Source organism: Cyclopterus lumpus, chromosome 10, assembly GCF_009769545.1.
Source record: "Cyclopterus lumpus isolate fCycLum1 chromosome 10, fCycLum1.pri, whole genome shotgun sequence".
NCBI classification, from domain to species: domain Eukaryota; kingdom Metazoa; phylum Chordata; class Actinopteri; order Perciformes; family Cyclopteridae; genus Cyclopterus; species Cyclopterus lumpus.
In genome coordinates, this window is record NC_046975.1 from 11,014,018 (window position 1) to 11,038,827 (window position 24,810).

The 24,810-nt window shown below is 40.8% G+C and overlaps 2 protein-coding genes across 3 annotated transcripts; one reads left to right on the top strand and one right to left on the bottom strand.

The window, feature by feature from the left end:
- Positions 1-288: 288 nt before the first annotated feature.
- atp7a (ATPase copper transporting alpha) lies at positions 289-16,676 on the top strand. 2 transcript variants are annotated; one of them, XM_034542894.1, is made up of 24 exons: positions 289-579; positions 1,128-1,173; positions 1,983-2,113; positions 4,448-4,952; positions 5,329-6,090; positions 6,260-6,472; positions 6,558-6,721; positions 6,982-7,143; positions 7,225-7,301; positions 8,072-8,294; positions 8,445-8,678; positions 8,765-8,856; positions 9,250-9,377; positions 10,224-10,378; positions 10,468-10,602; positions 10,830-11,024; positions 11,586-11,768; positions 11,863-12,076; positions 12,224-12,370; positions 12,523-12,665; positions 12,966-13,169; positions 14,050-14,167; positions 14,262-14,364; positions 14,495-16,676. In XM_034542894.1, the coding sequence occupies exons 3-24, from the start codon at positions 1,994-1,996 to the stop codon at positions 14,766-14,768; spliced, it is 4,551 nt and encodes a 1,516-aa protein (XP_034398785.1). In that variant the 5' UTR covers positions 289-579; positions 1,128-1,173; positions 1,983-1,993; the 3' UTR covers positions 14,769-16,676. The 2 variants fall into 2 exon arrangements, with proteins under 2 accessions (XP_034398785.1, XP_034398786.1); XM_034542895.1 differs by lacking the exon at positions 1,128-1,173.
- Positions 16,345-24,657, bottom strand: sfxn1 (sideroflexin 1). The gene is made up of 11 exons (XM_034542896.1): positions 24,563-24,657; positions 22,611-22,780; positions 22,337-22,507; positions 21,733-21,831; positions 21,554-21,629; positions 21,182-21,267; positions 20,848-20,975; positions 20,635-20,684; positions 20,347-20,396; positions 19,401-19,448; positions 16,345-19,218 (listed from the first exon to the last, which is right to left on the bottom strand). The coding sequence occupies exons 2-11, from the start codon at positions 22,772-22,774 to the stop codon at positions 19,122-19,124; spliced, it is 969 nt and encodes a 322-aa protein (XP_034398787.1). The 5' UTR covers positions 22,775-22,780; positions 24,563-24,657; the 3' UTR covers positions 16,345-19,121.
- Between the last annotated feature and the right edge of the window lie 153 nt (positions 24,658-24,810).

Here is a 24,810-nt window from a genome sequence, read left to right on the forward strand (position 1 = left end):
GATTACTGATCAGTACAAGGTGAACGGGTTTTCACAATAGAGTAAATATAAACCCAGCACTTTGCCTGTTAGGCTCACACTTCATGTTCATCATTTTTGGCAAACACACACAACAAAACTAACTTATCTCTAAAGTAAGTCTTAACTCAAATAAAGTCTCAAAACAGCTCATATAATAGCTCATTATTGTAGGCGTGGATGATTACATGGGAGAAAATGACCTTACGAGGTTAACTTAGGGAAATAGTTACTTATATTTTGTCATGTCTGGTCTCAATTGTCATCCGTGGCTCCGCCCTTTGGCAGTGACGCGCCTCTGTGCAGACGTCTGTTAGGTCGGCATGAGAAGGAGAAAGAAAAACTGCTTCACAGGCCGGTTTTTGTGATAACAGAGGAAGATAACAATTATCTCAGCACTGTTTCTGTCTCCCTCGCTGGCGGCACGATGCCACGATGAGCCCGTGTTGTTGCTTGTTGTAACGTAGGGTGAAGAGAAGAAGCTCGTTAGCTCGTTAGCTTAGCCACGCAGTCTGACACCCTACGTCACGAGCCTGTAGCTAGCTGGGCTCTACCTTCTCAGTAAGTAAGAGTTTACTTTATGATAAAAACTAAGGTTAACGTCAGTGACATGTTCAGTTTAATGTGTTATGGAAAGAAGAATGTTATTATTGACACTTCAGCTGACCTTAAGGAGACAATACATTGTTTTCTGAGTTCAGTAACAAGCTAATGTTAAATTGAACGTATTGTTTTTGCTAAGTCAAGCTATCTTACGGTTAAAGTTAGCAGCTTTAATCTTATCTTCTATTAAATGTAAGAGTTTGAGGATTTTACTCACGTTGTTACAATGTATATGTAGATAAAGTTGTTATGTTTGTTGTGTAACAGCCGTAGAGTTAATAGGGAGTGAATTGCATTTGTTTACTCTGACATCAGTATTTGACTTGAGTCTATTGTTTTGCCCTGTCATTCCATCAATTGTATTTATTAACGTCAGGTGTCTCGGATGTAAACTACTCTCACATCTGGGAAGTATTTGACTACGTGACTCATCAGTTCATGATTAGATGGCTGTCATTACATCCTGTAGTCCATATGACCAAGATGACCTTGTATCCGTGTGGCAGGTGTCTTTCAAAGCTCAAGAGAAGAAAGACTATTGTCATATTTCAGGTAAACATTGAATTGGTAGCTAAGTTCTGGGTTAGCACCATAATTCTTGAATGACAGTAATGTTACCTTCCTTTCAATACTCTGCAGGTGATTGTAGTTTTAATGAAAGTTACATAATGTTCAGAGCTTTAATCTGCCGTGGTTTAATAACCAAATAATTCCATCGACACCAGGAAAAAAGGAAGACGTAACCTTCCGTTGTTGTACATTATTATGTACAAAGAAGCATTGTACTATTTCTGTTTTTTGTCAAGTGACGGTGAACATACTGGTTACAGGATATATTAATCTAATTTGGCAGCATTGGTGCAGCTCCAAGTTTTTTCTTTGTTTATTCATAGCTGGATTATATGATTTATTTGTCAATTTTGAACCTTTTTCAAAAGAGCGAGATATCCTAATTTCTTTAAAATAAGTAGTATTCTGAAATGCTTTCATATCTCGTTTTGGTGCAAGGCTTATAGTTGAAGTTACAAAAAAAACTTAAATGTATTTAGTGGTACACTTTGTCTTCTTATATCTTTCAGGTCCTGTGATTCTCAGTAATATCTAAATGTCTCTTTTGATTAAAATAGGATAAATGACTTAATGCATAGTGACATCTAACTATAAAGAACTCAATCTTGTGTTTTTTTCCCATAATATGTTTTTAGTAGCCTGTTGTTTTCATTTTGTGGTAAGATTCTATTTTTCTGTTTGAGTATTTTGCCCAGACTTTGTGATGCATCCCTCTATGTTTTGGTTTCTAAAGCCAAGGACTTGCAGTGTTATGTTAGACAACAAATTCCCTCCTTTTTGTGTCCTTTCAGAGAAAGCAATCATGACACAGAAAGTCAATCTGTGTTCAGTTTCCCTTGGAGTGGTGGGAATGACTTGTGGCTCCTGTGTCCAGTCCATCGAGCAGCGCATCGGGTCGCTCCCTGGAGTGATACATATAAAGGTAAATTCTGTCTTTTCAAAGATATAAGAACATTTTAACATTTCTCGACAAACAGCGTTTTTTTTCCACGATGAAGTGCAGTTTGTAAAAAAGTTTAATTTTCATTTCTTGCTTGCAAAGTTTAAACTGAAATGACTACCATGGATGTTGTGCCACGTAATCTGTATTTTAGAATAGAGTAGTATAACTTTGTTGAAAAATACAGATATGTATCCATTATTATTTTAATCTAATGTTCCTGCCCATTTTCGGGTAATGCAGTTTGATAATTCCCAGTCTTACTCCCTCGGGACTAGCTGATCTGCTTTACAACAAAATAACATCAATGAAGCCATGATAGATAGCTTAATTGCAATAGTTGTGGTCTGCTGTTTTGTTTGTTGTGTGTTTACCCCTCAGGCTGGGGTTAAATTAGAAGATAATGTAATATTGTGCTCCAGATTAAGCACTGCCCTTTGCAGGACTGTGACAGCAGGTCGATATGCAGTCAGAACAGAAAATGTAATTTCTGTCTTAAGAGAATTTGGTTCCTGGGTCGTTTTAAGTTAATTTATATAGATGTGATCTGGGAGGAGTGCATAGGTTTTTCCTTGTACAACAGTCATTGTCTCATTACTTGCCCTCCCCAATCTCTCATTCTTAGAAAAAGAAAAGTTAATCCAACAGGCAGGCACACTCACTCATAACAGAATCCCCACTGTGGTTTGTAACTCATGGTTCAGTCAAGTGATCCATTCAGTGTGTCACATGCTTCCTTCTTGCTAAAGAGGAAGAGTTAAGGGTCATCATGCTGACAAAAATGTGAGCTTGAGCAATGTACTCACTTCACCTCTTTTTTTTCTGTATACAAGGTCCACTGTTCACAGATTCACGGTTTGGCTGAATAAAAAGCCATAAAACAGAAATGGAATTGAATGATGTGAGACTGGTTACAAAAGGCTAGGGTTGGGCGGATGTTTCTGTTTTCATATCGTCCAATCATGGATACTCAACATTGCCAGGGGGCTGAACGTCTAATGGAGCTTTAAAATATGCAAACCTTTAAGACTTCTGCAAGTTACATGAATACACATTTATAGAAGTGTGTAAACATTCTATTTAAATATAAATACATTTAATAGTAATGACTAAACAGCAACTCCCTTTTAAAAGTATTTGTCTGTGCTTGTTGCAACTATATCATATAGTATTATGTTTCATTACCCTTATTATTAAATAGTCTGCCTTACATCTTTTTTTTTTTGGCTGTCAAAATGTATTGAAAAAAGATAAAATATATATTCTGCTACTCTCCATATTTGTTTGGGTTTAATCTTTCAAAACCAACATTAATACTGCTGTCAAATACTGTTTACTCTCCTACATTCATATAACCACAATAACACACAATTATGATAAAGTCATAGGACAACAGACTACAGTATATGCAAAAACCTTCATCAAAGCTTCAAATGAAGAAAAAAAACATTAAATGTAGCCTTACAACGTTAACTTGTATGCAGCGCAGAGCAAAGCTTTGGCAAGCAGGCATTTAGAGGACATGCAGGGTGTCAGATCCAAAGAAGAATGTATTGAATTGCTAATTGTGTTGATTAAACATGGCTCAGCGTGCAGACATACCATCCAGAAACATCTCTAAATGCACAATAGGACGCATATTATAGAGATTATTTTTGTATTAACATCTTGTTGTTGTGATATTAAATCCGTTAAAATCACCAATCATCCTTTTAATTGTTAATGTACGATCTGATTTCAACTTTTGTACAGTATCTTAACATTAAATCAATAAGCTTGATGAATCTAATAACAAACCTGCATTTCATGTTAAGCATTATTACTGCATTTACCAGCAATCGGCCAGCAGAAGCCCTATTGTTATTCTCCCGTTACGATCGAAAGTCATCAATTATTTGCTTTTTCATGTAACAATGTTGCTGTGACTCATAGCCCCGCCCCCACCGTTTAGGCTCATTCCTTTCATGATCCATGAACAGTTAGTCATAGACAATTGTTGCTCTCAGCAGTATGTTTGTGTTTCATTGGTGTTTCATGGATTTAAAATAGATATTCAAATAGTTTGGACATATGTGATTGTTAAAAAACTAATATTGAATGTCCTTTTTGGCCCGTTTGGACATCTCTGCCTCCTGACAATCTGTGAACGGTTGGTCAGTAGAAATTTATGGGAGGTTTTATTGTACTCTGCAAAGTTCCTTTTTCATTATGCTTGGTTGTGTAGACCAGGCAGGTGCGAGGGGCGAGGTTTATGAATGTACTTTCTGTAATATCTGAATTACTTGCTTAAGCCACATCTTGATTTTTATTTTGTAGGTGTCTTTAGAGCAGAACAATGCCACAGTCATATTTGACCAGAGCCAACACAGCCCAGAGTCGCTGTCCGAGGCCATCGAGGACATGGGCTTTGAATCAAGTCTATCAGACTCCAGCACAGCCACACCTGTCTCTACTGATACCCAGCTGATCTCCACCTCAAGCCTGACACCTGCAGCTCAACATGATGCTTTGGAGAAGCTATCCCAGTTTCAGGGAGTGTTGGATGTCGGAGAGAGCCCAGACCAGAGGGGCTTCATTGTTACCTTTGTTCCTTCCCTGACTTCTGCGCAGCAGCTGAGTGAAGTGGTGGCCATCTTAACACCTCTGGAGAAGCCCACAACCAGCAGTCCAATGCAAAAAGACCCAGCCTTGTCTCCATCTCACAACACGGGAGGCGGGGTGGCACTTCTTAAGTTGAACATTGAAGGAATGACCTGTCACTCCTGCACCAGCACTATTGAAGGGAAGATTGGAAAACTGAAAGGGATTGAAAAGATCAAAGGTGATGTACTTGAACTGTTTACTAGCTGCGTGCCATGCATTACCATGCTGTCTGAGCTAGAATCAATGCAATTGCTGCACTACACAGGAATGCACATCTTATATCTAACTGTCTGTCATGTCATTGTGTATGTCTGGCTCTCTGTATGTTCACCACTGACAGATCGCTCAGTGGGATTTGACAGAGTTTGTGATGTAGACAGACAACAAACGCGCTCACCTGTGTTGAGGGCTATTCTAATACATTTGAGTTTCTAAATAGAATTTAACATTTTCAACTCACAAAAACGATATCTTTATGATAATGAAATTAATCTTAAGCACTTGGTTGGTATTTTTAACTTTGACATGTTTTGACATGTCTTTATTCTCAACAGTTGTGTTAGAGACTCAGGAAGCTACACTTGTGTACCTGCCTTACCTCATCACTGTCCAAACCATCACCGACCAGATTGCTGTGGCCGGCTTCAATGCATTTGTCAAGTCCAAGCCTCGGCCTTTGCAGCTGTCCCTCAGTGAAATTGAACGTTTGGTTGATTCTCAAAAGCCAACTGTTTCTTCGCCGTCAGAGGAGACTGAAATCTTCATAGACACAACACTTATCGCACTAAAAGTGAAAGGCATGCACTGCCGTTCATGCGTGGTCAATATCCAAGACAATATCTCTATGCTGCCTGGTGTCTCCTCTGTGGAGGTCTCGCTGGAGAAGGAGAAGGCCTCCATCTGCTATGATCCTCTAAAGGTCACTGTGACTCAGTTGCAACAGGCCATTGAGGCGCTGCCTCCAGGAAACTTCAAGACTCAAACCTGGGACTCCTCTGGCCCTCTCTGTTCTGTTTCGCCCACGCCTGCCTTATCGCCACCTCGGCCTGCAAGAGCAACCCAGGCAAAACCTGCTGCCTCTCAACCTTGCTTTACCCAGCCACTAGCATCTGTGGTTAATATTCACATTGAGGGCATGACATGCAACTCCTGTGTCCAGGCCATCGAAGGCATGATTTCCCAAAGGAAGGGGGTGATTTCAGCCCACGTCTCTCTGTCTGATCACAAGGGGACCTTTGATTATGATCCCCTCCTGACCACATCAGAGGAGCTGAGGGAGGCCGTAGAGGACATGGGCTTCGATGCATTCCTACCTGGTAAGATAGTTTGTGTGGTTTTTGAGATAGCTATTTTCTCCCAAAGGGAGATGACAAAATCAGTTTTAACGTATTTATCTTTGTTACCTCTGGAAGCTCCTCTGCCAGTGGGAGTAGTTAAACTGTGAGGTTTCATTTTCATTTAAAAGCTATCATTTGTTGTCCACAGAGACCAACTCTCTGCTGCCTGCACCAAATCCCAGTCTCTCTAAGTCTTTGAGTCTTTCACATGTGAAAGATAAGGAGTTGGACAGTGACCTACACAAAGAAACCCTTCAGGGACACGACAAAGACACAAACTCCAAATGCTACATCCAGATAGGAGGGATGACCTGTGCTTCCTGTGTGGCAAACATCGAGAGAAACCTCAAGAATGAATCTGGTCTGTAAAAACACTGAAATAATGAATGGACAAATTGTATGCCATTGCTTTTCCCAGGAGATTAACATCTTCATTGTGTGTGCAGGTATCTACTCAGTGCTGGTAGCACTAATGGCCAGTAAAGCAGAAGTGCGTTATAACCCTGAGCTCATCGACCCTGTGAAAATAGCTGAATGTGTGAAAGAGCTGGGCTTCACCGCCTCTGTTATGGAGAACTACGAAGGTTCAGATGGAAACCTAGAACTAGTGGTGAGTCACCGTGAGGTTGCATTGACATTAGGTTTATGTTGTTTAAAGAAGAAAATATACTTTCCACTTAATCCTTTATTTCCACAATATGAAATCCATAAATACACATTTGTATCACTAGTTGAGAAGATATGTAGACCGTTTGAAAGAGAGCAACCTCGTTTTCAGTGATGAATCACGTCTGTTCCTCACTTTATACACTCTTTTAATATATTTGTATACCTTTCTCTACTTGACTGTTCCTCTTCACCTTCTTTCAGGTCAGGGGAATGACGTGCGCCTCTTGTGTTCACAAAATTGAATCCAGCCTCATGAAAGAAAAGGGGATTATATATGCCTCTGTTGCCTTGGCAACCAACAAAGCACACATTAAGCACGACTCGGAAATTATAGGGCCACGAGACGTCATCAAGCTGATCGAGGTATTTTTTAAATTTACCATTGGTTTGGGTATTTCTTAATTGTAAGGATAATAAATATGATCACTAGTTTGTTATTTTTAGAATCTGGGGTTTGAAGCATCTTTGGTGAAGCGTGACCGCACCGCTAGTCACCTGGACCACAGCAAAGAGATCCGACAGTAAGTATCATTTTGTTTTTGAACACCAAGAACATGTCCCCCATTTATGCTTTTATATTGATTTAAATCCATCTTTCCAACGCAAGTCTTTCTGATAACTAGAATCCATTTTATACTGAATGTTCTGTTTTTTTGTAAAGATGACTCAACAATTCGCTTGACTTTTTCTCAGAAAACAGTTCTTTTTTTAGGTCGGCCGGAAACGGCCCCACATTACATTGCTCAATGGATTCTGTTATTACAACACCCAACTCTATATATAATCCTGCAGGGATGACGTCATTTTTCAGGCCAACCTCGGAATTAGGCGTCGCACAGGTTCCCTCACCAAGGGCCAATGGGATTTTGGATAATTGCAAAAGATATGCACTGTGGGAAACACAAGTTTATGAATTTGTTTCAGCAAAATAATCTTCACAATTAAACACCACTTTTAATGCAATCACCAGAAATAAAAAGCTCAAGCGCAATGACATTAAGTAGTTTAATTTAGCCGCTTGTTAGCAAGTGCCAGGTAAAAGCTTTAAAAATTCCCAAGAGGGGTATTTATATTGCAGAACAATACGTTAAAATATCTTCAGCTTATATTTAAATATTTCAACCTTTATCCAACATCCCGTTCTAAAAAAAACATTTACTTTAAAATTAGGAAACCAGAAGAGCAAAAACTCTTTTTTTGTTCTCTACATAATACTTTAAGGAGAGATAAAACCTTTATTGCTGAATAAAAGGAATTAATTTCTCTCCTACAACTGTCTCTGCTCTTTAAGGTGGAGGAAATCTTTCCTGGTGAGCTTGTTTTTCTGTGTGCCTGTGATGGGCATGATGACCTACATGATTATCATGGACCACCAGATGAATGTTTCACATCAACACAATGCCACAGTGGAGGACCGCAACCACTACCACGCCGCCATGTTCCTGGAGAGACAGCTGCTCCCAGGGCTCTCCATCATGAACCTCCTCTCCTTCCTCTTTTGTGTGCCTGTACAGGTAAAAATCAACTGCATTACAGGAACAGTGATATGGAAACATACAGATACATTTTTTTGAAAGAGGCACTTGTTCAGGAGAGGTGAGGGACTCTGAATGAAATGTTTGTGGTTTAGTGAATAGAGGCTTTTCTGTTTTTCTTCTCTTTAGTTTATTGGAGGTCGCTACTTCTACATTCAAGCCTACAAAGCAGTCAAACACCGATCTGCAAACATGGATGTGCTAATTGTTCTGGCTACCTCCATAGCCTTCACCTACTCACTGGTCGTCCTCATAGTTGCAATGGTGGAGATGGCAAAAGTCAACCCCATCACCTTCTTCGACACTCCACCGATGCTCTTTGTCTTCATCTCCCTGGGGCGCTGGCTGGAACAGATAGCCAAGGTTTAGCTCATTATTGATATATGACTTAAAATGCTGGACTTGAATTGAATGTATTAGTCAACGGGAAATCTTCTTCCTCCACCCAGAGCAAGACATCTGAAGCTTTGTCCAAGTTGATGTCTCTCCAAGCTACTGAGGCCACAGTGGTCACGCTCGGCAGTGACAAGTCCCTTATCAGGTACTCATTGTTCTTTGTCCTCATTTTATTTACATGAGCCTTTCATATCTTAAATTGCTTTTAGATTCCAACATATCTTAATGTTTTAATCGGCATCGCTAGTCATCCCTAAAATAGCATAATTTGATCTTTCAGAAAGGCCCAGTGCTAATATGTGAAATAAAAAAGTTAGTTGTCGGTTTTATATCCATCACATTGAACTTTATAAAAAAAAAAAGGAAAATAAAAAAGGAAATGCCATTTTGATCTGGTATTCTCGCTGCAAAAAATCAGCTTGTAAAGCTGTGCATAGTTTTCTGTTGTATTGTACAATATAATTACAGCAATAGTTTAGTATTAGTCTAACATTGTAGTAACTCTGTATAATTCACAACTTTACATTGTGTGTTCCAGTGAGGAGCAGGTGGATGTTGAGCTGGTGCAGAGGGGCGATGTGGTGAAAGTCGTTCCTGGAGGGAAGTTCCCAGTAGATGGGCGCGTCATTGAGGGACACTCCATGGCCGACGAGTCACTGATCACAGGTTGGTTACACTGAATGAGTGAACAAGTATCTATTAGTATTGATTAAGGGGTCCACTATCATAGCGTTTCTACACGTCTTGGTAAAGCTGGACATTTAGAAAGTAGTTTGCCAGTCATGGAAACACATGGAAATGTATTAAAAAGGCTAAATATTGTGAAAATGATCTATGTTGTCCAGGAAAATTTGATTTGTATTTGTAGTCCTTCACTTAGATCGCATACATAAACTTCATCATTACAGAAACAACACATAACAAACAATGCAACACACACCATACAATTTACATTTTAAAGCTTTGTAGGTAAAAAAATAAAAATAAACCAAAACTGATAATCAAAATAGAGGTTGACCTTTAAACTGCTTTATTGTACGGTTAGTATCGATGGGTGGAGCCATCACAAAAGACACTTCATCATGAACTCTGCATCATTAACAAAGGAGGAATAAAACTAGGGTTAAATGTGTCACAACAAGGCTACCGTTAAATTATAAGACTCTTTGTGGCCAAGTGCTCTCCTGTATTGTAAAGAAAATGTCCGGGACAATTGTTTCTTAAATATAGTGGGAACTACTCCTGCTCCAATTGATCCCTGAAATTGTCTTTTAACGGTTTGTCCTACTGGTGCAATGTTGACACAATTTACCACAACAATTATTAGCCTTCATTTGTCACATTGTTAGTCTTCATCATCACTACTAATGAACATGTATCTTCATCAACATGAATCTATGATTATTATTTAAGTTGTGGTTTCTGCTAGAACTTCAGTATTTGCTACACATGTCCTGCTACTGTTCCTCGGACTGGTGTGTTTTCTGACCAGCTGTTGCTTTGTGACTCCAGGTGAGGCCATGCCGGTGACTAAGAAGATTGGGAGCATCGTGATTGCAGGCTCCATTAACCAAAATGGCTCTCTGCTCGTCAGTGCTACACATGTAGGCACGGACACCACGCTGTCTCAGATTGTCAAACTTGTAGAGGAGGCTCAGACTTCGAAGGTGAATTATGTGGTTTGATATCTGCACTGTGTCCACATGCTTTGATCGTAAATGCTCAGTTGTTAAACGGCTGACTTTTGAATTTTTAGGCTCCCATCCAGCAGTATGCAGATAAGATCAGTGGCTACTTTGTCCCCTTCATTGTTGGCATATCCGGCCTCACGCTGATCGTCTGGATCGTCATTGGGTTCCTCGACTTCTCTCTAGTGCAGAAGTACTTTCCTGTGAGTCTTCTTTTCAATCTTAATATCTGTACCAAGCTCCTCAGTACCGCATCAGGAAATGACTTCCATTTTTTTTTTTTACTGATTAAAAACATTAGACATGACTAAATGTTACTGCATCTTAAATCGTTCCTTAATACTGTGGAACTTAATTTTTTTCAGAGATGGTAGAAGTGATTTAAAATTTATTTGGAAGACAATCTAACGGCCCCATTTCCTCCCTGCAGGGTTACGACAAGAGCATTTCCAAAGCTGAGGCAGTGATTCGTTTCGCCTTCCAGGCCTCCATAACAGTGTTATGCATCGCATGTCCCTGTTCCCTTGGCTTGGCAACCCCGACAGCTGTGATGGTGGGCACAGGGGTCGGAGCCCAAAATGGCATCCTGATAAAGGGAGGAGAGCCACTCGAAATGGCACATAAGGTGTGTTAATAATGATATTCTGACACCCGTATGCAGTCAGCCAGCTATGTAACAGACCAACTGTCAATTTAAACCCATTATGAAAAGGCTTTGGTTTTCTATGTTACAAAACCACATTAGTGTAAATTGAGTACGCGGTAGCTGAACCAGTGGCTCACAAGCAATATGTGTGTAAGAGAGTTTTTTGTGCCCTCTCACACACGTGACAAATTACCTCTTGCACAGCCATTTTCAGTTATTTACGGGAGTTTTTACTGAGCAAACCTTCTTTGCAGATTTTTTAAAGTTTGTTTAAGATGTGGATGTTTCTATAATAATGGCAGCCTTCTTGTATACAGCAGGTCGTCCTCTAATCTTTTAATTGGTGTGTGCGGATTTGAGAACTGTTGGAGATTTACATTTTGATGTGATGACATAATTAAACTTAATGTTAATGTTGATATTTAAGAAGAAAATGGCATTTCATATCAAAAAGGCTGCAGACCCTTGGTCTCAATGTTACTTTAATTGAATAATGTAAAAGATTTGAAATCCAGCCTGATAGTCATTTTTTATTGGCAGGTCCAGACAGTGGTGTTCGATAAGACTGGGACCATCACGTATGGTGCTCCGAAGGTTATCCAAGTCAAGATAGTTGTGGAGGGGAACAAGATGCCTCGTTCCCGACTGCTGGCCATCGTGGGTACAGCGGAGAACAACAGTGAACACCCTCTGGGAGCAGCTATCACCAAATACTGCAAACAGGTTGGTCTCTACCTTAAATCTAACACCCACACTCTACAATCTCAGATCCACTACATGCTCCAGTTATTAAACATTTATTATTTTCTTTGTGAAGGAGCTCAGCACAGAGTCTCTTGGCGCATGCACCGACTTTCAGGCAGTGCCCGGCTGTGGCATTCGGTGTCAGGTCAGCAACACAGAGACCCTACTGAAACAGTCAGACAGCGATAGCGAGGACAACAACCAGTGCAACAACGTCCTCGTGCAGATCAGTGACACCAGGATGTTCACCAGCTCCCATCCACTTATCATGGACCCACAGCCACTAAGTATGTTGGGAAACACGTTGTTGCCTGTATTCAATAGAAATATTGAAACATTTCAATTTTGTCCTAAGATTATGAATTAAGGTAGTGATACAGTTTCAGTAAATGCAGTTTCCCTGCTGTTGTCTAACCCAAATGATCTCTGTGTAGGCCTAGTCCAGACTGCCAACTACGTTGTGTTGATTGGCAATAGAGAGTGGATGAAAAGGAATTGCCTGCAAGTTAGACCAGATATAGATGAGGCCATGATGGAGCATGAGCGCAGAGGACGCACTGCTGTTCTCGTAGCTGTAGACGGTGAGTAGTGCCGTTCAACAAGAAATGCAGTCTTTTCTCTGTGCCATCATTTCCTGACTGAATGCCAGCTGTTATGTTATTGTATAACTCTCTTTGTATTCCTATAATTGAGTACAATATTTTAATTTCAAAGTATTTTCATTTGTGCGTAGATCTGTTGTGTGCGATGATAGCCATAGCAGACACAGTGAAGCCGGAGGCTGAGCTGGCTGTTCACACTTTGATCAGCATGGGTCTGGAAGTTGTGCTGATGACTGGAGACAACAGCAAGACGGCACGTGCCATCGCAGCTCAGGTATGGACAGAAAGGGGAAATAGAGAGAGTGAAAAGCTGTGCTTTAATACAAATTTTAAACATTTATGTTATGAAAGCATTATTAATGTTGATATAAAACTACAATATTGCGGTAACCCTTCCACACACACACAATTTATTTCTCTCATAAATGTGTACGTTTCTTTCTCTGAATATTAGCCCTCCTCCCGTGGCGCCATAATAAAAAAAAGAGATTTACTTCATACCTCAGTCTCAAATGTTTTTTTAAAGCTATTTTATTATTGTGTGTGAGCCTGTCTTATTCTGCCTCCCCAACAGGTGGGCATCAGGAAGGTGTTTGCAGAGGTGCTGCCCTCCCACAAGGTTGCCAAGGTGGAGCAGCTGCAGCAGGCAGGAAAGAGAGTAGCCATGGTGGGCGACGGTGTCAACGACTCACCCGCTCTGGCCATGGCTGACGTGGGCATTGCCATAGGAACCGGGACAGATGTGGCCATAGAGGCAGCAGATGTGGTTCTGATCAGGGTGAGAATTTGTGCCTGAAGGATTTATTTTTAAGTCCGTCATAAATTAATGTCTCTGGCTGATAGAACAGCTGTTTCATAACATGAAAACATCAAACATAAAATGTGTGCCCTGTAGCACCGAGGCAGTGTGAAACGCAGGATCTGGCATTACAGTGTCACAGAAAACGCACAGTATGCAACACTGTCATGATACCAAACGTCTAATGCAAGTGATACTGCAATATGACATATTTGGCAAGACAGCAACATATGATATTTCACATTATATTGTGTAACTTAAGAGAAAAAAAATACATTCCCTTTGTCGAAGTACTTTAACTTATAAATACAGAAGTCGGTTATCATCTGATTATTATATTGATTCAATGCAAGTGAAGTACCTTATATTTTGGGTCGGTTAAAGCCAGGCTCAGACAACTGACGTTTTGGTCCGATTTTGACCCCGATTTTAACCCCATATAATAATATCCTGTTGTGTTATTTTTAAAATGTTGCAGTGTCGGCATGTTTGAAAATAGAGGGAATATCAATGAGGAGTCTCCTTATGTTTGTGATGCAACACAATTTCTGATAGGATTTTAGCCCTACTCCTATAGTCTGAACCCAGCTTTAGTTGTCTTAATCAGTAGTTTGTAGCAAATTACTGATATGAAACAGAAGGAGGTCGAGGGGAGGGGGGCAGGGCCAAGGCAGGAGGCCGGCTCACCAGGCAATAGGCATCAGACACATTGCCACTGTTTTCAAGCATTATTGTTTATTATGTGTCAACCTCTTTGTAGTCATTACTTGGAATGTGGTTATCATTTTACTTTAGATGCACAAATTGTCTGATATTACAATCCTTTTCATTTAGCCTTATTTTTTACTGTTGTCGGCAGAACGACCTCCTGGATGTGGTGGCCAGCATTGACCTTTCTAAAAAGACTGTCCAGAGGATCAGGATCAACTTTGTTTTTGCTCTTATCTACAACCTGGTTGGCATTCCTATTGCTGCTGGTAGGTGACTACAAAATATGAATATTTGTTCACGTCATCACAGTGACTGAGTAATCGTTGCAATAGTCTCACAGTGCTAATTGTCTGTCCACAGGTGTGTTCCTTCCAATTGGTCTGGTGTTACAGCCGTGGATGGGCTCTGCTGCCATGGCTCTGTCATCTGTCTCTGTGGTTTTGTCCTCCCTGCTACTCAAATGGTAATGAGATATTTACTGCTTTTTATCTGTGTGCTTAGTTTTTTTTCACCCTTTTGATAATATTCATCTAAAACCATTTTTCTAATCACTTTCCACACTTGTCTCTCTCTTTGTCCTCTGGGTTGTTTAGTTACACTAAGCCCAGTGCTGAGAAGTTGGAGGCCAGGCTGGGTAACGGCAGACGGCAGGGAAGCCTGTCAGACGTCAGCGTCCACATCGGCATGGGCGAGATGCGTCGTCCCTCCCCCAGACTCAGCCTGTTGGACCGCATTGTGAACTACAGTCGGGCCTCCATCAACTCCCTGCGCTCTGACAAACACTCTCTCAACAGCCTGGTGCTCAGTGAGCCTGACAAACACTCCCTTTTGGTGGGGGAGGCGCTGTGTGAGGAGGACCTTTGCTGAATACATGAGGCTCACGTGGGTGCGCAACGATTTATATAAATGCAGAAGAAGTAGATGGTGAATGCATTTATTCAAGGCTGAGCTTAGAGGGTCACACTGAACAACGGTCCATCCATCTGCTGTAGATGCCTCAGGGCAGCACGGTGGACTTACATGCCCCTCGATTTCTTTTAGCTCAGCCAGCTAATCACATGCACTTCAGAGCTTGAGGGGGGTGGCGTTCTGTCCCTCAGTTGCAGACTGTCTTTTGTTGAGGTCACCACCCTCGGGCACACTCTGACCAACCTTTTGACACTCTGTACACGGGCATGAAGCATCCACACAGCCGACCACAACCAGGAAGCAGAAAGATGATCAGCACCGCTGCCAGTACAATCTTTAACACCTCTCCAAAGACATTTAACAGTGGCGCCCCGTATAAGAGTGGACACTACTGAGTTATATTTGAACTCATTTCCTTCAATGAAAGATTATGATAATGCTGTTGTATAATTCTAGTCCAGAGTATTTATATTACCCTTATTTATCTGTTTTTTCATTATACTCTTTGTGAAAAATGAAGTTGTTGAATCCAAATGCAAACTTTCTCTTTCAATCTCCTAAAATGTGTAGTTACTGAGTGAGGCAAAGAAGCTCAGTCGGTGAAAAGAAGTCTTGTAACTTGCTGAAATCTGATTTTTTTTAAAAACATTTTTAGTGCTAATGGAGTGAGTTATAAATGTCAATTTTACCCAAGTGCCAATTGAAGTGCCTCCTTGGCATAGTCCAACACATTCCAAAGATAGCACTGCACAGAGGTTACGTTGGACTGAGTGGGGAAGTCATGTGAACAGAGATACGTCATCGCTGCAGACACTGAGACGGGTGACGGCAGCTATAGAAGACTCGTAATGTTTCTGTAGTCTGCCCTTTGCCTCATGATACCGGATCTCAGTCAATGAATGTGAAAATAATTGAACCGAAATGGAACTTGTTACATGGATGACTTAGTTTGTGCTTGAATTACTTTATTAACTCGTTGCAAAGAGAAGGTTTTGTGTCGTGATGCAGTTTGTTATGAAAAAGCCAAAGACATGTTGACTCGTCACAGTAGGAAAAGTCAAATAAGTGAAGGCTGCATTCCATTTAGCTGCTTTAGTTTCATATTGTGTATGCTGGCCCACTTGGGAGAGCCGTTGGTTAATGTTAACACTAGTGACTCTTTTCCTACTATGAAAAGTCCAAATGTCTGGTGGAAAAAAAGCCTATTGGAAATGCATTAGTGTTCTTTCTGTCAGGACAATAGACAAGATGATATTGTTTCCAGGAATATATTTCAGTGGTGTACGTCTTTGTGCTTTTAAAAAAATGTGAATCACACCGTTGCCCTTGATCAAAGAAACATCTTTAAACCCAAAGGAGCAGAAAAACAGCTGTGTCTCAGCAGTACCACCAAACAAGTTACTGAGAGACTAATGATGATGAATAAGTAGAATGATTGTTAAAAATCACACAGTACAAGTTGTATAATTGAGACATCTTTCAATCATAGACAGCTACTGTTAAACTGTCTATGCTTTATTTTTTCTCCTGTACAAGTATAACAAAGATGTTCTGCATTACTTTATTGACTGTCAACTCAGGAGATAATCAGTACAGTCCAGCTATTCCTGTAATATTTGTCTGAACCCCTCTAGTAATTGTTTCGGATGATAAAAGGAGCCATCACTTCGTCCTGCCGCTTTCCCATGATGCATTAAGTTCTGTAGCTGTCAAAGCGCTCCGTGTGCAATTGTTAGTGTGCATTGTGTAAAGACGTCCGTCGTAGGGCTTCAGATCTGTGTGCCGTCAAATTGAGCAAGTTTTCTGTTTTTCATAGTTCTTCTGTACATTATGTGCCTTGGAATAAAAAACACTTTTATAACGTCACTCGGTTGCGTCCACTTTGAACCAGAAGATGGCGCTTTGGAGCTGCAGTTGAACATAATCAACAAACTCCAGATTTCATCAACTTTATTTCTTCCAGTTAGTCTAAACATCACATCACCCCAGTGTACTGCAAAACAAATACCGTATTTCTGTTATATTTTTAAAAATATTCATTGCTATGAATGCAAACTGAATTGCTTCTTTCTCTCGAGTCGATGTGTATCGCTTTGGCTGTAGAGACATTTCATCTCATTTGGTAGGTAGGAGATTGTTAACAAGTTATTTATTAGGTAGTTCATTTCATATTTTTGAACACGTTAAAGGGAATTTGGGTCTCATCGGCTGCGGTCAGAGGTTAAGGGACACTCGTAAATAGTGTACCAAAAGGGAAGTTTAATATTTATCGTCTTTTCTTGGATGTACTGAAAAGTATTGCAGTCAAGAAACTGAACAGATTTAACACGTTTTTAAAATGTGCAGCATTTGAAATATGTTGAATTATTGTGCTTTTCTGGACTAACACACCAAAACAGCTGAAATTGGAAAATGCTACAATCAGTTACCTTTAACACCAAATATCAAACTTCATCTCTGGACACAATGACGATCTAAAATAAAGTTACTTTTACAGCAATATATGTAAGTAGATTTACAGTATTCTAAACATTAAACACCTTACAGAAATTACACCACATGATGAGCAAAAGATGCAATGAAATCATATTGTTTAGACTTTGATGTGTTTCAAATACAAAATCCTTCTTAAAGTTTCAAAATTAGGATAGGTTTGCTAAATACTGCTTGTAGGTTTTGTGGCTTCAAGTCCATCTTTTTCACTCTAATCCCTGATTTTAATGTCTATTGATAAATCTCCTGTAAATGTGGCACACAAATGCAATCAATGCAGACCCGCACAGCACAGTCTGACCGACGGTGTCCGTCATCGTCTGAATACTGACGACTGCAGGACCGGTACAGACAGAAGTTACAACATCAGACTGCGTCTGCTTTTTCTCTCTGACTGTGTGCTGATGTCACTGGATGTCATTTCTAAGGTTTCTCACTTTAACAGCCAAATGTAATGAGCAGGGAGTTATTAATGATGCACAATTGTAACTGGGAACTGACCAGGTTGAGGTCAGAGATATCCTGTATGATGAGTCCACAGAGTTGAGTTCATAATGACAATAGTCACATTTAAAACACATATTGTTTCGATGGATTGCTTGGATTTCGTTGCCTTGAAAAAAAAACACTCTTGAAATTGTTTTTGGGCATTTTTTCCCCAATACAGACATCCATATCTAACATGTATCACAATACATCAAAAACAATATGATAACACTGTCACCTAAATCTAAAATGTGTCACTTTGTGCAGTAATAATCAAACCTCTTAGGATGCTGCATTGAGGTACAGAAGATAGATACCATACAAGTCTGTGAAAAGCATGATTTTGATGGTATCAAATACTATGATCACAAAATCCTGGATCTACGATTGGAGATTATGGATTTGGTAATTGAGAACCAGTGTGTTTATCATTACTTACACATTTTGTCACCACCGTTCAGCTCTCCTGATTGTGGCCTCGGAGTGACTAAATATACAGAAACATATTTTTCACAGAGGTTGAATCATGAGTGGTTTGTTCATGCATGTTTGGCAAGCAGAATAAATATTATGATAAACACTGATTATTTTAGACATAAAATAGCACCGTGTTGGCCCATCAATGGTTGCCGCCATTATAGCATCACATTTTATAGGGTGGGTCCCTGGAGAGTTGTTTAGCTTTCAGATTCATGTTTAGATGTCAAGACGCCTCACGGCTCACTGGATGTCACTCATTTGGCAAAATAAACTGAATTAAAGTGAGTTTAAGTGAATGCCATTCTTTGAAATGACACGCGTGAGGACGAGGTTGTGATTGTTGATGAAATTTGGCATAAGCATGAACTGCAGAGGTCTTTGTATAATCAATGTTAAAATGAGATTATGATAAATTATAATGCCGGAAAGAAATAAGATGACTGCCAACCTCAGGTAGGAGAGTATGAAATGGTTTGGCGGCGAGATACGATCGACAAGTCACCAACAAGTCACCAACAAGTACCAAAAGTACCAAAAGTACCGTACAGAAAGAATGTCCACTTCAACCAATCTTACACTGCCCACTGTAGAGCATTGGCCGTGATGAACATCAGACACTTTACCCGGCCCAGTCGGAGAAAATCTTCTCTCGCAGTTACAACAAAATCAACAATCACATTGACAAAAGCAAACATGTTATTAGAAAGAGAGGGAGTCCCCAGATAGCCATCTGAATGGTGGAAGTGAGGACACACAAACTTAACTTTGGCACACTGAATGAGGAGGGCTGGCAGAGAGGGGACTGAGCCTGCAGCTGTGTTATGGCAGTGTTTGGATGAGTGGGCTGCACACTCATAGCCCTTTGTTGAAGTAGACCCTCTCCACTCCTGGGTGGTTGGCCCGGATTTTCTCCTGCAGCTCCGGCTCCAGGCGGCTGACTGACATGGAGCTGGATCAGGGAGAGGAATGGGAGAGACGAAAGGGGCGAAGGGGTCAAACACATATACTGTAGGCGTATTATGCAACCTGCACACTCTGCATATATTCAACTGGAGAGAGGAGGGCTTGGCTCAGGAGCTACGGCCGACTGGTTACAATCCTCTCAGGGTGAAGTTTGAACTTTTCACTCACCTCTTCTGAGGGAACAATGCGCAGCACAGTGGAGTGGCAAACACCAGGCTGAGAAAGAAACACAGCTCTATGAAACACACTGCACTCATAAACAGTGCATATATTCCTGTTCTGACCTCATCTGATTGGCTAAAGAAAGACACCCGATAGAAAAGAGCCAGGGTAAATTCAGCTGTGTGGTTATGACTGGTTGTTTCGTGTGCACAAGTACATGTTTAACATATCGATGGCCAAAGTGCAAAACCTCCCATCTGCTAAATGATCCAGGAAAAGTGCCTTGTATTTTTTGTATTTTTAACAAATAGCATTCTGCAAGAAAAACCCAAGTTGTTTTTAGTATTCTCAAAAAAGTTAATTTTTCAGATAGCAGATTTTGCTCTTCGGCCATCAATTTGTAATATTGCAATAGCATATTATTGTCATGCTAACTTAGTTTAGCATGTTAACATGTTAACATTTGAGAAGGAACACTAAACACAACGGGAGCTCAGGCGGATGGGAATGTCATTAGTTTTGGATGTATTTGGTCTTAAAACAAAGTATTGGACACATGTATTTTTGACACAATGATGTTGCGATATGAGAAGGTAAAGCATCACCAAAGTCAGAAGAATTGATCCTCTGCTGACCATGAATGTCTGTGAACAATTTCACTTCCAATATGCAAAGATACTATTTGTTTTTACAATTAACAAAAATGATGAAGGCACTTGCAAATGGTGGCTAAAGCAAAGAAAAGGCAAGATGTGTCATCAATCATGATACCACAAAACAATCTTGTGAGCACATTCCTCTTGAAATACTTCACAATAACTTAAACGACGACGTTTGAAGTGATATAAACCTTTGAGTTACTGAAATCTCATATCCTCTTAAGGAAATAGGAGAACACGTCAATGGAAATTGACATGGCTGCTTATCAGGTGGACCATCTCTGACGACTCACCAGAATCCCACCAGGCCAACTTGAATAGGTGCACTCATCCATGGGAACTTCTGAAAAGACCAGGCAGAAAAAAAACGAATGAGCGGCACAAAAGCAGCGTTGAATTCCCAAACTAGAGTGGCCTCACATTCCTCTGATGTGTGATTACGAAATGGAAACAGAGTGGTCGACACAGCAAGGAACATGAAGTCCCCACCATTTAACATTTTACACATTACAGCTGTGATGATGAAGCTGATGATCGAGGTTACGTTGTGTCTTAAAGCAACTAAGCAGAAATATGCCTACCCTCAGGAAGGCCTTCTTTTCCAAATGGTTCATTAAAAATGGAGGGATAGCTGAAAAGACACAAATAAAATATCAATGCACAATGCATTTTCAATAAAGAATTGTTAGAATATAATACGGTTGGTGGTGTAAAGAGACGATACCAGCTGCCAGGGGAGAAGTGAACAAATATAACAGCAGGTGTCTATTGGATTAATATGAATAAGTTCATACCCATTCCTGGAGAAGCCATGAGGATTCTGGAGACCACAACCTGAGAGATAGCCTGCTGTGCAGCTTTCGGCGACTCTCCTAACCTGTTGTCATTCTCATCTGTTATGGGAATGCCGTGTTGAAGTTCTCTGAAAACAAGCAGCAAAGCAAATTAAATCAGAATCATCTGACCTTGTATTACACCTACAATTAGAAATGGCCTTAACATCTATGTTTCCATGGGACATGTTCACTTTTAGTGTTATGTCTTCTCAACATCAAAGGGTTATGCATTTAAATTGTAAACATGCTTCAAAATCATGAGGTACTCTGCTGTGTTGCATGTCCTCTTTACCTTTGTCTCATCAGAGGGATGTTGATACAGTTAGCAGCAGCAACAGCAGCAAATGGAACAAACCGTCCAATCAGAGGTGAGATGTGCTACAGCAGGAGAGAGAAGGCATAAAATCATTTGGCTCTACTGTACTCTGGCCAATTCAACCTCTCAGACCAGTATAAGTTATTGCAGCTTATGTTCCAGACGCTGTACATGTACTTTTCTACCATACATCAGAAGTGTATAGCACAAATTCGGATTAATTCTGATACCATGACCCTGTAAATAATACAGACTGCTTGTGTGTGCCTAACTCATGTCAGCACACCCATGCGGCAGAGGTCGATACATTAAAATGAGATGTATAATGGGTGTTAGATGAACTGGTACCTTTGTTAGTGCGTTCAGTCCGAGAGCGGTGGCAACTGCCCCTGTGGTGGCGGACACATAAGCCGTGCCAAGCTGACTGCAAACAGAATAGTCACCGGTTAAATCACACCAAAACTGTCCACAACAATTAAAGGGTTAATATGAACCTGTTTTTAGTGCCAAAACAAACTGTCTCTTACCTGACCGTGATTGGAGCATCACCGCTCCTGTTGGTGTAATTGACTATTGCGTTGAAAGACTGATTGATCCACTGCCAGAGCAACACCGCTGGAGTTGTCCTGCACGATTGAAAACAGGAAAATCAATAGCGAGTCATATGTAAAAGTGTACGAGTCATCATATTTGAAGTGATTAAGATCAGGAACAAGTCGACTTGTCATAGTAGGAAAAACAGAGGTGTTACTAATAACATTATTGCTCTCTTCTATTCTCGTGTCCCGGTAACGCATGACCGACCCAACAATGTGCTCAGTCAAAAAGCTGTTAACAGTACAGGTTCAGCAGTAGTGTCAATGATTTATTTAAATCTATAAGCATGGGTGTAACACACATCCAGACAGTAAAGTCAGACAGTACTTTGCATTATTGTTTAGTTAGTTAATTTACTTTAATGTTATTCATTTTTTATATATATATATATATTTTTTTTATATTTTATATATTGTGCGTTTTATATATTTAATCTGTATCTATAAATTCTGCTGTAGCGAAAAAAAAATGCCCCTTTCCGGGATTAATAAAGTAACTATCCATCTATATATCTAAAATCCTACACGTTCTTACTTGTAAAATGTCATCATGCATCCAGTGATCGTCATGTTCATTGGAACCTGCGCTGACATGCGTCCAATCAGGATCATCTTCTCCCCAGTATCGGGATGGAAAGCCGAATCGAAAACATATTTTGCTCTCCAGAGTTCATCTTCTGTCAGTCCTGGGCAGACAATTCCTTTCCTAGGAGGCAGTAAAAACCACATGTAAAGCAAAGCCATTCATGGGAGCACACCCTGTACATCCTGGTGTGTTGCACTGCTCTTGCAGCTGTAGCCTGGTGTACCTGTAGTCAGTGACGACTGCGTGTGCATGGGCCAGTTGTTCGTTGGTGAGGAGAATGTTCCTGGGGTCCGTGACAGTGAAGAAATGCTTCGCCCGACCTACAAACGTGCTCTGGTCCCACCGGGGCTCCTTGATGTTTATGGAAGTGGTTAGCTCTGAAGCCATATTTATCTGGAGGAAGACAAATGTCTCAATAATGAGATCTGGTATTTGCAGCACACAAACATATATGTAGGAATGATGCTTCAAGGTTTAAGAATTTTCAGTCTTCTGGAGTAAATGGATCGAAGCAGGAAGAAAAGAAAAAAGAAAGTTCTCTGTACAGCAATGTCTAAGGATTAGATATCTAGAATAACTGTGTTTCATAACTGCATTATATTTGGCTAATGTTGACTGATACTGTTCCAGGATTTCAGGGCCCTGCTCCAGCACGAGTTACAGTCCCTCACGCCGTATTTTTCACAAGTCAGTGAGGGAGGACTCCTGAAAATAATGCTCCCCTCTGGATTGCCACGCTGCTTATTCAGCATAATGTTGCTATGGTGATGGATGACCTAACACAAGGGTTGTGAAGCACTGAATTGCAAAGCCCTATTATGGGTGCACACCAATACCCAAACTGTGGCTGAAAAGCAGCTCTTGGAAAGTGCCAAAGCTTCCTGCATGTGAACAACTGTGATTGGCTGCACACTGTTTTTTTTTGTTTTTTTATCAGTACAAATTGTGATAGGACCAAGTGAGCAAAGAGCAATTATTGTAATCAACACCACTGTACGTTTTATGCATTCATCATCTCACAATCCAAAACCAGATAAGACTGGCCTGCATTGAATAGACCCTGTACTATCAAAAACATCAGCTTTGTGCATGTGTCTGTGTGTGTGTGTGTGTGTGTGTGTGTCCAGATAACCCAGTCTGATCTGGTTTTTAACCATTTGTTCCATCCTCCAGCGGAAGTGCTGGGAGACCAAGGACACGCTGAAGTGCAGCGAGTCCTTGCAAGAATATGCAGCAGCCACGGGGCAGCAGAATGATGAAACTCCACCTGAAATTGCACCAAAGATGGCTGCTGGATTGATAATAAAACAGAGAACTCTTGTTTGCTGGCTGCTGAGGCATGAAAGAAACATGCTGTCTCTTTAAATTGAATTAAACTCCATGAGATTCTCACGAGATGACAACAAATCACCCCCACTCTGAGATTGTCCAATGAAACACAAAATCGCTCTATGAGTTGGTTTGAACAATAGTTGCAGAGCAATTCCGTCTGTCAGGCCCCCGGTAATGGCCCACGTATTATGAATTGATGATCCATTGATGAAGGTGATAACAGAGGACTGAACTTTGATCTGTAAACCCGTCGACTGCCTCTGCCCTCACACTCAACCAATCAACGGCGGCCTGCATGGCTAGACATTAACCTGCGATTCATAACAACACATTACAATTAAATATTTCATCAGCAACACTGCACGCAGCATCCCATGGCAGACAGTGTACCCTTCATCTCGTGTGTGCGTGTGCATCTATTACACTGTACGCTGCTTTGTGTCTGTGCTCGCAGGGTAAACATGCTCTGTGACTGGATACGGTTAATTGTTCAATCCGACGGAGACCAGTCAAATCTGGACTGCGACTGGAGGTGTTTCTGCATCAGAACAAAGCGACCAAGACTTTACCAGACCAAAAAATAAATAAAAAATGAAAGAAGCATCATCATCATTTCAAAGGGGCTAATTAGGCACGGCATCTGTCCGGCGCTATAACTGTCCAGCGGTGTGCCCCAGATTCAACTAGTATCAGGCTGCCACATCCACACATGCAGCAGGCTGCTCGAGGAGCCCCGCGCCTCTAATGACAGCCTCCCCGACCTCGGACACAATGTGCACGCTGGGCACTTCGATGTTGACGTCCTGATGGAGCCGTTTAGAAAAATATGGGCAGGTTACTTACTGCACTGTGGGCTCCGGCGGTCCGCAAGAGGTGTCCCTGAAAGACTGCAGCCAGCTAATTTGACGTGCAGCAGCGTCAGTTCGGCCGCAGAGCGCACGAGGCGCATCCCTCCGCGACTTCAAAGTAAAGGTGCCTCCTCACAGCGGCAACACATTACTAACTAAATGACGACAGGATGAAACTAAAAAGTGTCTGGAAAATGCACTGGGATTTTATATTCTTCTGCCAAACATAACAATCTTAGGAAA

What these genes read in the sequence shown, in the direction of transcription:
- atp7a (XM_034542894.1), top strand. Translation starts at nt 1,994, where the DNA reads ATGACACAGAAAGTCAATCTGTGTTCAGTTTCCCTTGGAGTGGTGGGA. An exon ending in CTTCGATGCATTCCTACCTG is followed by an intron (nt 6,091 to 6,259) that starts GTAAGATAGTTT and finishes TGTTGTCCACAG; the next exon opens with AGACCAACTCTCTGCTGCCT. An exon ending in TGTTCTCGTAGCTGTAGACG is followed by an intron (nt 12,371 to 12,522) that starts GTGAGTAGTGCC and finishes ATTTGTGCGTAG; the next exon opens with ATCTGTTGTGTGCGATGATA.
- sfxn1 (XM_034542896.1), bottom strand. Translation starts at nt 22,774, where the DNA reads ATGGCTTCAGAGCTAACCACTTCCATAAACATCAAGGAGCCCCGGTGG. An exon ending in GACTGAACGCACTAACAAAG is followed by an intron (nt 21,268 to 21,553) that starts GTACCAGTTCAT and finishes CTCCTGCTGTAG; the next exon opens with CACATCTCACCTCTGATTGG. An exon ending in ATCCCTCTGATGAGACAAAG is followed by an intron (nt 20,976 to 21,181) that starts GTAAAGAGGACA and finishes GCTTGTTTTCAG; the next exon opens with AGAACTTCAACACGGCATTC.